General features: G+C 40.8%; 1 protein-coding gene across 4 annotated transcripts in view; it reads left to right on the top strand.

Annotated features, from left to right (window-relative positions):
• Positions 1-14,316, top strand: part of MACO1 (macoilin 1) — a 70,474-nt gene that overhangs the window by 26,880 nt on the left and 29,278 nt on the right. For all 4 annotated transcript variants that reach the window (XM_033227736.1, XM_033227737.1, XM_033227739.1 and 1 more), the window contains one exon: positions 1,741-2,242. In XM_033227736.1, the coding sequence (XP_033083627.1) occupies positions 1,741-2,242 (502 nt within the window). The remainder of the gene's footprint in view (positions 1-1,740; positions 2,243-14,316) is intronic.

The following is a 14,316-nucleotide window of genomic DNA, read 5'->3' as shown; positions in this document are numbered from 1 at the left end:
TACAGATTGTGAATGAAGTTTTTTGCATACTGTTTGAAGACTATGTGTTTAAATATGTTTATTTTATTATTTTAAAATATATTTATATCTTTTTAATATTTTAATTCTGATACTTTTTTTTAATTTAGTTTTTTGAGACAGGGAGGGTCTCACTCTGTTGCCTAAGCCAGAGTGCAGCGGTAACAGTTATGGCACACTGCAGCCTCAAACTCCTGGGAGCAAAGTAATGCTCCCTCTTCAGCCTCCTGAGCAGCTGCTACCATGAGCACATGCCACTATGCTTGGCTAATTTTTTAAAATTATTTTTTTGTAGAGATGAGGTCTCATTGTGTTGTTCAGGCTGGTCTCGAACTCCTGATCTCAAACAGTCTTCCCACCTCTACCTCCTAAAGTACAGGGATTACAGGCATGAGCCATTATGCCCAGCCTGTTTTATATATTTTAAAATATATATTCTCAGCAACAAAATAGTATGAAACTATGTGAATTGGTAATTGAAGCAAGTCAAGAACCAAAGTATAAGCACAATGGAGATGTAGACATGTAGAATTGAACTTTAGAAGCCAGATGTCTTCTGAATAGAGCCAAGATGGATAGGTCGTATTCTAAATGCTTTGTATAATGTAATGCAGATTTTAAATTGAACCATTTCTTTTTTTTTTTTTTTTTTTTTTGAGACGGAGTCTCGCTCTGTCGCCCAGGCTGGAGTGCAGTGGACGGATCTCAGCTCACTGCAAGCTCCGCCTCCCGGGTTTACGCCATTCTCCTGCCTCAGCCTCCCGAGTAGCTGGGACTACAGGCGCCCGCCACCTCACCCGGCTAGTTTTTTTTGTATTTTTTAGTAGAGACAGGGTTTCACTGTGTTAGCCAGAATGGTCTCGATCTCCTGACCTAGTGATCCGCCCGTCTCGGCCTCCCAAAGTGCTGGGATTACAGGCTTGAGCCACCACGCCCGGCCTGAACCATTTCTAATGGAATCTCTCTCATGGGCATTTGACCAATAGAAATAGATAATTGGCAGTAACTGGTTTCCATTGGTTTGAGAGCTGAAAGTTTGAGGTCATGTTTTTATATATTTCAAAATTATCTTTTTGTCTCATGTGGTACAAAAATATCTCTTCAAGTAGATTTTAATAAATTGGAATGTGTAGACCCGATACACAAAATTCTTTCTGAGTGGTCTGGTGAAGGATACAGACTTCCTTATTACCTCAACACTAGAGTCCAGAAAAAGGATAGATGTCCTGTATCCTAAAATTATTCCTCTTCTTTTGTTTCGTTTAACCTCTTTCTTTTCAGTAAAGTTATTAGCAGTTCATTTACTCCAGGTACTTAAAAAATATGACTTCTTAGGGTCTACCTTTGTCCTCTCACCTCAGTGATAGGCGAGTTTGATTTGACTAATACACAAAGTGTGACCTAATTATAAAACCCTGATCTTGTTTTCAAGACTAGACCTTTAGTGGCCATCATTTTCATAAATGATGGTGATTTCTAAATGTGGAGTTTCTTAAATGTATTTGGATTTTCTTCTGTTTTTTTCCTACATCTTATAGTAAATTATGAGGATTTGCTTCTTGATTAGCGTAAGGTACTGTGGTTATTACTTCTAAATGAGTGTGCAAACTAACGTGAATTTCTTAAGTGTAGATAATAGTTTGTTGAATTAATCTGTGTTGTTAAAAAACTAAATATTCCGGTGTGGGCTTTTTGTTTGTTGGTTTGTTTTTGGTATTGTAGCAGCCAAAGGATTACCTGATATGGATTCTTCGATCCTTATACACCACAACGGAGGTATCCCAGCCAACAAAAAACTCTCCACAACTTTGCCAGAGATAGAATACCGAGAAAAAGGAAAAGAAAAGGACAAGGATGCCAAAAAACACAACCTTGGAATAAATAACAACAATATTCTACAACCTGTAGACTCTAAAATACAAGAGATTGAGTATATGGAAAACCATATCAATAGTAAAAGATTAAATAATGATCTTGTGGGAAGTACAGAAAATCTCTTGAAAGAGGACTCATGCACTGCTTCCTCAAAAAATTACAAAAATGCCAGTGGAGTTGTGAACTCCTCACCTCGAAGTCATAGCGCCACAAATGGGAGCATTCCTTCCTCATCTAGTAAAAATGAGAAGAAGCAGAAATGCACTAGCAAGAGCCCAAGTACACACAAGGACTTAATGGAAAACTGTATTCCTAATAACCAGCTAAGCAAACCAGACGCACTGGTAAGGTAAGTGCGCATGCTGTGTCCTAACACTTTCCAGTAAACTTGACATACTCTCGACATACTCCCATATGGGCCTGTAGGGATTGTTTGTAATCAGATGCTGTGACTAGTGACGTGGTGTTCTACATGAGTTTGTTGGCCACCTTGTGTTACTGTGTTGAAGCATTGACTTCAGCTACTTCCAGTGTTCTGAATAAGGAGTGACAGTGATTACTTCCCACATGTGACAAATTGACTTGTAACTTGATTCTTCTAGTAGTATTGAAAGGCACTTCTTTGGTCCTTGTCCTTTTCTCTTTGCATGTCCAAAGTTCTTTTGGCATAAACACAAAAAGAAGAGTTTGTGTTTGTTCATGCAAATCTCTGTTAAACAGATACACATTGCAGGAGAGGGGTGAGAAAGTTGTCCTTACTACTTTGTGCTTGTTTTGTTTTTCTGTTTGTTTTTAAAATATGAATTATCCTAGATAACTCTGGGAAAGTTAGGTTTGAAAAGCAATTTCTTTCACAAAAATCCATGGACAAACACAGTGTTAGTCATGGAGTTTAATTAGGAATGTTCCTTTTCTCATTTTAATTAAATGAATTTTTTTTTTTTTTTTTTTTTTTTTTTTTTTGCGATGGAGTCTTGCTCTGTCGCCCAGGCTGGCACGATCTCAGCTCACTGCAACCTCCGCTTCCTGGCTCCAAGTGATTCTCCTGCCTCAACCTCCTGACTAACCGGGATTACAGGTGCTTGCCACCACACCCAGCTAATTGTTTTGTATTTTTAATAGAGACAGGATTTCACCATGTTGGTCAGGCTGGTCTCAAACTCCTGACCTCAGGTGATCCACCCACTTCGGCCTTCCAAAGGGCTGGGATTACAGATGTGAGCCACTGCGCCTGGCCATAAAAGAACAACATTGTTTTATTATGTTGACTGGCTCAGACTTAATTTTACTGGATTTTATGTGGCTTATGTTAGGCAAACACAAATATGTTGCTTTCACCTCAGATCTTTAATTTGGAAACTGAGATCTAAACTGGAGCTTTTTTGTGTGTATGTAACTCAAGAGGGCAATTGAAACTCTCCTCTTCCAGTAAGTTATATTCCTCTTCCTCTGGCTTGCTTTAGGCAGCCCTTTAGGCAATCCATTTATTCTAGGAAGGAGGCTTTCCAGCATTATAAATGGTATGAACTAGATTATTAATTTGTTTTAATTTTCTGATTGGCAGTTAAACTAAGCGAGGTATATTTGGCTTCTGATAATACAAGCTCTTGAGGTTTCACAGCCCCCAGGCTACTTTGGGAAGCATACTATTGCTGTTGCCTGGCTGGCATCCATATCCATTTGTTAGGACATTCTGGCCATTGTGCCCAGCAGAAAAATCACGTGGAAGAGAACCCTCCTCCAGATGCCCATGGGAGAAAGACCAATTAGTTGACCTTCTATTTCAGAAGGAATATCCCACAAATTCACTAAATGCTATACACGAAACATCTGTCATAGCTATTTACCATCCTTTCTCCTACAAAATTTTTTTTTTTGAGATAGGATCTCACTGTGTTGGCCAGGCTGGAGTGTAGTGGCGTGATCACAGCTAACTGTAGACTCCACTTCCCCAGGCTCAAGTTTTCCTCCCACCTCATCCTCCTGTGTAGCCGGGACTACAGGCACATGCCACTATGCCTGGCTAATTTTTAAAATTTTTTGTAGAGAGGAGATCTCACCATGTTGCCCAGGCTGACCCAAGTTTAGCAATAGCAGTCAAACCACAATACTTTTTCTTTGCTGGTTGTTGCAGAGAAAGCAGTCAGAGCTCGGTCTTATGCTACCATTGCCCTTGGGTTCCGGTTGTGATATTGACTGACTCTACTATCTGATCTGCTTTTAGTAGAGAAGTTCAAGGACTCAGATGGCTAATTGTCCAGTAAGCTGGGGATGATGACATGGGTCCAGTGCCCCCGTGCCTACACCTAAGGAGTATGCTTCTTCCTGTGGTCACTAATGCGTACTCTGCCTTGACCTGCAGTGCCCCAGGTATTACTCTGTTTTGGAGAACTACTTGCTTTCAAATGACTAATAGACAACATTATATTTAAGTAGGTTTATAAGCTCCCACAGTATTATTTTCAACTTTTAATGTTATAAAAAATAAGGAGATGATCTAAATATCTGATAATGGGAGAAATTTAAAATAAATTATGGTCCATCCATTTGATAAACTTTTAATATAGATATTATATAATCATACTTTTGAGCCATATTAAAGAATATGGGGAAGTATGTCAAAGCATTTCATGAACAAAGGAGAAAGCAATTTAATGAAAAACAATTTTTTCTAATATATGTAGAAAAATGATTTAAAGGGAAAAGAACCAAACTGTTAACAATAGTTGTTACCCCTTGATAATATTGGGCATTTATTTTTTCTTTTTATTTTCATACATTTTCACATTTTTCTATGATGAACAACAGTGAAGAATTTAAAAGGAAAGGCATCTATCTGAGCAGATTATCCAGCTTGGTTGGAGGAGGTCTTATCTTACTTCCTTCTGCCCTTCCTTAACTGTCTCCTCTGTTTCCTCTTGTTTGACTTCATGTATGTTTTGATCCGTATCAGTAAGACTGTGACTGATTCACACCTGATATGTTTGAGTTGTTAGCTAGAGAGTGGGTTTGTTATCCAGATGGAGAAGCCTGGACTCAGTGGTCTCTAAGATCCCTTCTGATGCAAACATACAGGGCTGACAGTATGTACATGAACTGTTTGCTTCTGCAGGCACACTTGGGGTGGTGCACAGTTTCAGGCTGACGGACTTCCACAGGGATGCTTTAGCGATAAAATTGATCTCTTCTTTTTTTTTTTTTTTTTTAATTTTAGATTTAGGAGGTACACATGTGTTCATATGCAGGTTTGTTGCAAAGGCATATTGCATGAGGCTGAGCTTTGGGCTTCTATTGGTCCCATTACCTAGACAGTGAACATAGTACCCAATAGGAAGGTTTTTCAGCCCTTGACTGCCTCCCTCCCTTTCTCCTTTTCAAGTCCCTAGTGTCTGTTGTTCCAGTCTTTCTGTCCATGTGTCCCCAAGTTGATCTACCCTTTCCTAAGTGTTGAAGACAAAATTTGAAAACCAGTACTGTATTAACTAACCAGTAACTCTACTGTAATAATAGATTAATTACAACACATTCTACAGCTATGTCTGTCTGAAAACTGTGGGTGAGAACTGCTATTTTTGAGCAACCAATTCAGTGACTTCTGGGGGAAAGTTTATTACTGCTCCACCAGTTTCAAGGAGAATTCTTATAGCTTGATTTGGCTGTCCAGTTAAGGTTTGATGGCTATTCCTTGTAAAAGGGCAGGCAGTCTGGCAGGTCTTTCTCAAGCTCTCTCAGCTCTAGGGATGTTCTTTAGTATGCTGTATACCACGGGTTACAACAGCACACAGGCCAAATCTGGCCCACTGCCTGTTTTTGTAAAAATAAATTTTACTGGAACACAGCCACTCTCATTCATTTACATTATATCAATGGCCGCTTTCGTGCTGCAGTGGCAGGGCTGAATAGCTGCCACAGAGACTATGGCCTGCAAAGCTGAAAGTATATACTGTCTGGCCCTTTACAGAAAAAGTGTGCTAATGTCCATTGTATAGCAGTCACTTGTTTTGAAGATCTTTCCCCCTTACTAGATTGTGAGCTCCACGGGGCGGAAGCTGGTTCTCTTCATTTTTAATATCTCTCTATAAAAATAGAGTGCTTAGTGAATGTTGAATCAATGAATGATATATGGGAACAAGGAACTGGTTGAATGGAAGAAGCTCTGCTTTATGAGGAAATACAGGAGAATGTGGAGCAGAAGGTGCTGGGTGGATTGCTAAGGTAAAGAAATGTGGAGGAAGGTGAGGAACCTGGGAATAAATAGGTGTTGCCTATAGGGTCCTTTCCTAGAAAGTTTGGGAACTTGCCAAAGCCAGTCCAGAGTGCTCTGTTGGTTTTAGAAACATATACCTTACAAAATGACCCTGTGTTCTGCCAGCTTGATTTCTGAATTATTTACCTAAGATATTTAAAAACAGACTTAATGTTGGAAGCCAAAAATGGTTTTGATTCCAACATGAGAAAAATTCTAGTCAAAAACAGAAAAATCAATGAGGAAGATCAGTTGTTTTAACTAAGTACCGAGTTGGAAAGGAATAATATAAATTAGAATAAGGTTGGTTTAAAATTTTTCCTCAATGGTCAATTAAAAATATTTTAAGTGTGAAAAAAGTCTTTACAATTTTAGATAAAAGAAAAAGAGAAAATAGTCCCACAATCATGACACAAATCACTGTTAAAATTTTGTTGTCTTCTCATAGGCTAATTATATATAATTGTCATCATAGCATTTTATAGTGTTTTTTTAAAATAGATCTTAATTTTTAGAACAGTTTTAGGTTCACAGAAAAATTGAGTGGAAGATACAGAGATTTCTCATATGCCTGCTGTCCCCACGCATGCCTAGCCTTCCCATTGTCAGCATCCCCCACCAGAGTGGTGCATTTGTTACACAGACGAACCTCCATTGACACATCATCATCACCTAGTCCGTAGTTTACTTTAGGATTCATTCTTAGTGTTAAACAGTCTTATGGGTTTGAATAAATTTATAATGGCGTGTATCTACCATTATAGTATACACAGTAGTTTTACTGCCCTAGAAATCCTCTGTGCTCCGTCCGTCCATCCCTCCTCCTCTCCCCTGACCCCTGGGAAGTGCTGATCTTTTCACTGTCTCTTTAGTTTTGCCTTTTCCAGAATGTCATATGGTTGGAATCTTACTGCATAGCATTTTCAGGTTGACTTCTTTTACTTAGTAATATGCATTTAAGAATCCTCCATGTCTCCTATAATTTCTTTTTCTTTTTCTTTTCCTTTTTTTTTTTTTTTTTTATTGAGATGGAGTCTTACTCTTAGTCGCCAAGACTAGAGTGCAGTGGCGTGATCTCGGCTCACTGCAACCTCTGCCTCCCAGGTTCAAGCGATTCTCCTGCCTCAGCCTTCTGAATAGTTGGGATTACAGGCGGCCGCCACTACACCCGCTAATTTTTGTATCTTTCGTAGAGATGGGGTTTTGCTATGTTGGCCAGGCTGGTCTTGAACTCCTGACCTCAGGTGATCCGCCTGCCTAGGCCTCCCAAAGTTCTGGGATTACAGGTATGAGCCGCCGCACCCGCCTATAATTTCTGTCCCCGCCCCCCTTCCCCCCCCGAAATGGAATCTTGCTCTTGTCGCCCAGGCTGGAGTGCAAGGCATGATCTCGGTTCACTGCAACCTTCACCTCCCAGGTTCAAGTGATTCTCCTGGCTCAGCCTCCAGAGTAGCTTGGATTACAGGCACCTGCCACCATGCCTGGCTAATTTTTTGTATTTTTAGTAGAGACGGTTTTTTAGTAGAGATGGAGTTTCGCCATGTTAACCAGGCTGGTCTTGAACTCCTGACCTCAGGTGATCCAGCCACCTCAGCCTCCCAAAGTGCTGGAATTACAGGCATGAGGCACTGCGCCTGGGCAATTTTTTTTTTTTTTTTTTTTTTTAAATATAGAGACAGGAACTCACTATGTTGCCCAGGCTGGTCTTGAACTCCTCCTGTGCTCAAGTGATCCATCTGCCCCGGCTTCCCAGAGTTCTGGGATTACAGGCATGAGCCATCATGCCCAGCCCACTCTGTGTCTTTTCCTGGCCTAATAGCTCATTTCTTTTTAGTACTGAATAATATTGTGTTGTCTGGATATACCGCAAGTTTGTCCATTCACCTGCTGAAGGACATCTTGGTTTTTTCCAAGTTTTGGCAATTATAAATAAAGCTGTAAACATCTATGTGCCGGTTTTGGGGTGGACATAAGTTTTCATCTTTGAATAAATTCCAAGGGGCACAGTTGCTGGATCATAGAGTATATTTAGTTGTAAGAAACTGCCACAATGTCTTTGACAGTGGCTATACCATTTCGCATTCCTACCAGCAATGAATGGGAGTTCCTGTAAATCCTGGCCAGCACTTGGTATTGTCAGTGTTCTGGATTTTGGCCACCCTCATAGGTGGATAGTGGTATCTCGTTGTTTTTTTTTTTCTTTTTTTTTGAGACGGAGTCTCACTCTGTCGCCCAGGCTGGAGTGCAGTGGCCAGATCTCAGCTCACTGCAAGCTCCGCCTCCTGGGTTTACGCCATTCTCCTGCCTCAGCCTCCCGAGTAGCTGGGACTACAGGCACCCACCACCTCGCCCAGCTAGTTTTTTGTATTTTTCAGTAGAGACAGAGTTTCACTGTGTTAGCCAGGATGGTCTCGATCTCCTGACCTCGTGATCTGCCCATCTCGGCCTCCCAAAGTGCTGGGATTACAGGCTTGAGCCACCACGCCTGGCCGGTATCTCGTTGTTTTAATTTGTATTTTCCTGATGACATATGATATGATGTTACATCTTTTTATATGCTTGTTTACCATCTGTGCATCTTTTTTTGGTGAGGTGTCTGTTAAAGTCTTAGCCCACTTTTAAAATTTGTATAAATTCATGGGGTACAAGTGCAATTTTGTTACATGCATAGATTGTGTATTGGTCAAGTCAGGACTTTCACCCAAATAATACACATTTTACCTGCTAACCGACTTCTCATCATTGACCCTCCTTCCATCCCCTCACCTTTCCAAGTCTCCATTGTCTATCATTCAACTCTCTGTGTCCATGTGTACACATTTTTTAGCACCCACTTAAGAGTACGAACATGTAATATCAGGCTTTTCGCGTCTGGCTTGTTTCACTTAATATAATGACCTCCATTTCTACCCATGTTGATGCGGAAGATGTAATTTCATTCTTTTTATGACTGAACAATATTCCATTGTGTGTGTATACCACATTTTCTTTGTCCAGTCATCCATTGATGGACACTTAGGTTGATTCCGTATCTTTGCTGTTGTGACTAGAGTGGTAGTAAACATACAAGTGCAGGTATATTTTTGATATATTGATTTCTTTTTCTTTGGGTAGCTAACCGGTAGTGGGATTGCTGGATCGAGTGGCAGTTTTACTTGTAGTTCTTTGAGAAATCTCCATACTGTTTGCCATAGAAGTTGTATTAATTTACATTCTCACCAGCAGTGTTTAAGGGTTTCCTTCTCTCCACATCCTTGCCAACATCTGTTATTTTTTGTCTTTTTGGTATTAGTTTGGCCCGTTTTATTTATTTATTTATTTTTGAGACAAAGTTTTACTCTTGTTGCCCAGGCTGGAGTGCAATGGTGCCATCTTGGCTCACTGCAACCTCCACTTCCTGGGTTCAAGCAATTCTCATGCCTCAGCCTCTCGAGTAGCTGGGATTACAGACATGCGCCACCATGCCTGGCTAATTTTGTGCTTTTAGTAGAGACGGAGTTTCTCCATGTTGGTCAGGCTGGTCTCAAACTCCCAACCTCAGGTGATTTGCCTGCCTCGGCCTCCCAAAGTGCTGGGATTACAGGTGTGAGCCACCGCGCCCGGCCAGTTCAGCCCATTTTAAAATCAGTGTGTTTGTTTTCTTGTTGTTGAGTTCTAAGAGTTCTTCCTATATTTTTGGTAATAGTCCTTTATCAGATGCCTTTTACAAATGTTATACTTTCTCTCAGTCTGAGGCTTTTTATTCTCTTGACAGTGTCTTATAGAGCAGAAATTTTTATTTTAATGAAGTCTAGCTTATCAATTTTTTCTTTCATAGATCATGCCTTTATAGTTGTGTAGTTTTTGTGTCCTGCTTTTTTCTTTTTCTTTTTCTTTTTTTTTTTTCTGAGACGGAGTCTCGCTCTGTCGCCTGGGCTGGATGGAGTGCAGTGGCGCAATCTCAGCTCACTGCAAGCTCCGCCTCCTAGGTTTACGCCATTCTCCTGCCTCAGCCTCTCGAGTATCTGGGACGACAGGCACCCACCACCTCACCCGGCTAGTTTTTTGTATTTTTTAGTAGAGACGGGGTTTCACCGTGTTAGCCAGGATGGTCTCGATCTTCTGACCTCGTGATCCGCCCATCTCGGCCTCCCAAAGTGCTGGGATTACAGGCTTGAGCCACCACGCCCGGCCGTGTCCTGCTTTTTTCACTTAAATTATATAAAAATCATTTTCTCAACTTAGTCTAACACTCATTTTTACATAGGGTGGAATATTTCATGGCAGGCCTGTGCGATCATTTAGAAATCATGCTCAACCGGGTGCGGTGGCTCACATCTATAATCCTAGCACTTTGGGAGGCCAAGGCAGGTGGATCATTTGAAGTCAGGAGTTCAAGACCAGCCTGACCAACACGGTGACACCTCCTCTCTACTGAAAATACAAAATTAGCTGGGCATGGTGGCGCACACCTGTAACCCCAGCTATTTGGGAAGCTGAGGCTGGAGAATTGTTTGAACTTGAGTGGCAGAGGTTGCAGTGAGCCAAGATGGCGCCACAGCACTCCAGCCTGGGCAACAGAGTGAGACTCTTTCTAAAAAAAAAAAAAAAAAAAAAAAAAAAAAAAAAGAAATCACTCTCTAGGATCAGGCAGAGCAGGGTACAGCACCTGAACTGCTATCCTGAAGTTTCAAGGCCTGCAAACACAGGAGTCGACAATTTTGTTTGCGCTTACCACAAGGTTCTCTCTCAAAACAGCCCAAGACCAAGTGGTTTCTTGTCGGCAATTGTGAAGTCTTTCAGTTTCCTTGTTAAGGGAGAGAATTTAACTCTTTGAGGTAACAAAATACTAAGTGATCCATAATCTGTGGAAATGTTGAAGCAAACCTCTCTTCTCTGTTTATTTCCATTCCACTGCCTTTTTTGTTAAGACAGATTGATCTTTTGTATTATAGTGTTTATTTTTAAAATTGCTATCAACCCTTTAAAGTAGTTAAATTGTGTCTGATATGAAGAGTCAGAAAGGAAAAGTATCCAGAGTTTGCTTGGTAAAGTACCACTTAGTAAAACTGAGTAGAATTTAGAATGATGAATTTTTTTTTTTTTTTTTTTTTGCAACTAGAAGAGATCTAAGAGCTATCTAGACCAGCTTCCTTGAACTCTGTTGTTTTTTATTTTTATCAGTGAAGTAAATGAACCCTAGAAGATTACATGGCTGCTGTGGGTGACCAAGCTAGGGTGATGTTGCCAGGACCAGAACTGAAGTTTCTTGACTTCTGGAACCCTTTCTGTTATACTATAATACTTTAAAATTTTTTATCAGCTTGCTTTCTTGTTCTGCTTTATATTTTTTTGGGTTTTTGTTTTGAATGCAAATACAACTGACATTGGCCCAAGGATTGACACTAGAATCTCATGGCTAATATCTGTAGAAAAAATGGTTAGAATTTCAGAATTTTTTTTTCTGCTAGAGAGGTGCTGTTGTGTGTTAAAACTTCTTGCTTTTGCCAAAGACACATGAGTGTACTTACTTATCTCTAAATAGAAAGGGGCCAGCTGCTTGTATTCTTGAAAGCTTACAGAATCTCTGAGACTTCAACTCTGATTAGGGCTAGCTTGGGAATTGGTCTGGTCCAGACAGCCTAGAGCCCCACAGCATGGGAATCGTTCTTTATATCTGGAGTAGGCTTAGCTTGGCAGCAGCAGATATAAGAGCCCTGAACTAGAAGACTTGAGACCAGGGATGCAACCATCAACTTACCCTGCAGAGAGGCCACCATTAACCTTGTTCCTCATTCTGCTTGGAAGGCCTAGAGTCCTGGTGTGTGCACATTGCCATGGTGGTGAGTTCCTAGAAGTTTTGAAGCCATGGAAGAGGAAAGTGCCTTTTCTTAAGGAGAATATGGAAATCTGGGTAAAGTGTAATATATTGAATACTCGCTCTTTTATTCCGCTCCAAATTCATTTGGTTATTTTAGGCACATCAAAATGATATTACTTATAACTTGGTTTGCTCCCACAATTAGTTCTGTTTATTTGGAGACTTGATAGCCTAAAAGGAAATGGGGAAATCATTGCTCAGGATTTTTGCAGGAATCTCCAAGCAACTGGTAGACCTGCCTCAGAGAAGAGGGAGGCATAGAGAAGCACTTTGAGAGATTTTAACTCATTTGTTTACACTGAGAAGTGTTTTTGGGTTTTTTTGTTTTGTTTTGTTTTGTTTTGTTTTTGGAGACAGAGTCTCACTGTGTGGCCTAGGCTGAAGTGCAGTGGCGCAATCTTGGAACCTTCACCTCCCAGGTTCAAGTAATTCTCCTGCCTCAGCCTCCCAAGTAGCTGGGATTACAGGCGGTGCCACCACACCTGGCTAATTTATTTATTTTTTTAGTAGAGACAGGGTTTCACCATGTTGTCCAGGCTGGTCTCGAGCTCCTGACCTCAGGTGATCTGCCTGCCTTGGCCTCCCAAAGTGTTGGGATTACAGGCGTCAGCCACCACGCCCAGCTGAGAAGTGTTTAACTTACACTCATATGCAAGTACTAATTTAAATTAACAAATCTGAGTCTAGAGAAATATTTTTAGAGCTCATATATTGATAACAACATAATCTATAAATAAGCTATATAATGTTCTAGTCATTAGTGAGTATGTTGATTAGTATTGTGTTTAGTTGTCTGTGATACGAGTTTTTGTGACTCATTCCTTTCTAGTTTAAGTTGGTAAGTGAGCAAAGTATCATTGCCCTTCATTGTACTTTCTAGCTCACTTAAACCTTCTATTTATGTTTTATGATTTTAAAACATAAGTCTGCCCTTTTTTCCTTAAAAGGAAATGATGAAGATAGCAAATGTTAAAAACAATCAGCTTTCTTCTGTGACTAGACTTTCCTGATGGCACACATTGCTCAAATGTGGCTTGACTAGCAATTCACAGACTTTCATACTTCTGAATTTAACCTTGTCTTCCAGCTACCAGCATTTAATACTGCTGTGTAACCTCTTTTTTTTTTTTTTTTTTTTTTTGAGACAGAGTCCCGCTCTGTTGCCCAGGCTGTAGTGCAGTGGTCCGATCTCGGCTCACTGCAACCTCTGTCTTCTGGGTTCAAGTGATTCTCCTGCCTCAGCCTCCTGAGTAACTGGCACTGCAGGCGCTTGCCACCATGCCCAGCTAATTTTTGTAGAGAGGGGGGTTTCGCCATGTTGACCAGGCTGGTCTTGAACTCCTGACTTTGTGATTCACCCGCCTCAGCTTCCCAAAGTGCTGGGATTATAGGCATGAGCCACCATGCCCAGCCAACCTCTGACTTTTATTATAAGACTCCTTGGTATATTTGGTCTTGCAGTTTAGGAAAAAACTACAGGAGACGTTTTATAGTACTTCTTTTTTGTTTCTCCACATTATGAGATGTCTACACCCAATTTAAAATTATACATTAGTTGAATAGAAAGGACTATATTTTTATATACTGATTTTTCATAATCAGTGGATTCAATATGATTTGGTATGAATAACTGTAAAACAGAGCAAAGTGAAGAGAGAATGTCCCTATTTTGTGATCTTAGAGAAGCATTTCAAAGCCACTAGTAAATTTGGAGGCCAATGCTATTTACTATCTATCTTTCTATCATTCTTTATCTCTTACAGGAAACTGGCCTGGGTCAGGGTTAGGAGTGGATGAGGCTGGCTCCCAGCTCCAGGGCAAGAGAGAAAGGTGCTGGTCCAAGTTGCAACAGAAGGTGGAGAAGAAGATTCAGAGCATGTAGCCCAAGGTTGTTGTAGGCATGAAGCAAGAATAGAATCCAAAGCTAGGACCTGACCATGGGGTTGAAGCAAGACAGAGTAGTCAGTTCAGGAGACAGAGCCTGTGAGCATTCCCTGGACTGGTGACCCAGGGTTAGGTGGCCTTTCATGAATGATTCCATCCTTCCTCCAAGACCCTGACGAGTCCTTAGTGGGGAACCGGGAAAGATAACAAACAATTCTCTTGAAAGGTGCAAGCCCATCCTAAGGTAATTAAAGGAACCCAAGATTGTTTGCTCAAGTGGGCTGGGGAGGGGGCAGGTAGCAAAACAGATTGTATAGTATGAATCCATTGAAAAATATGGGTAGGGGCCAGGCGCAGTGGCTCACACCTGTAAGTCCACACTTTGGGAGGCTGAGGCAGGTGGATCATTTGAGGTCAGGAGTTCGAGACCAGC

This window comes from Trachypithecus francoisi, unplaced genomic scaffold (assembly GCF_009764315.1).
Source record: "Trachypithecus francoisi isolate TF-2019V2 unplaced genomic scaffold, Tfra_2.0 Lachesis_group12, whole genome shotgun sequence".
Lineage (NCBI taxonomy): Eukaryota > Metazoa > Chordata > Mammalia > Primates > Cercopithecidae > Trachypithecus > Trachypithecus francoisi.
This window is presented reverse-complemented; position numbering and strand designations above follow the sequence as displayed.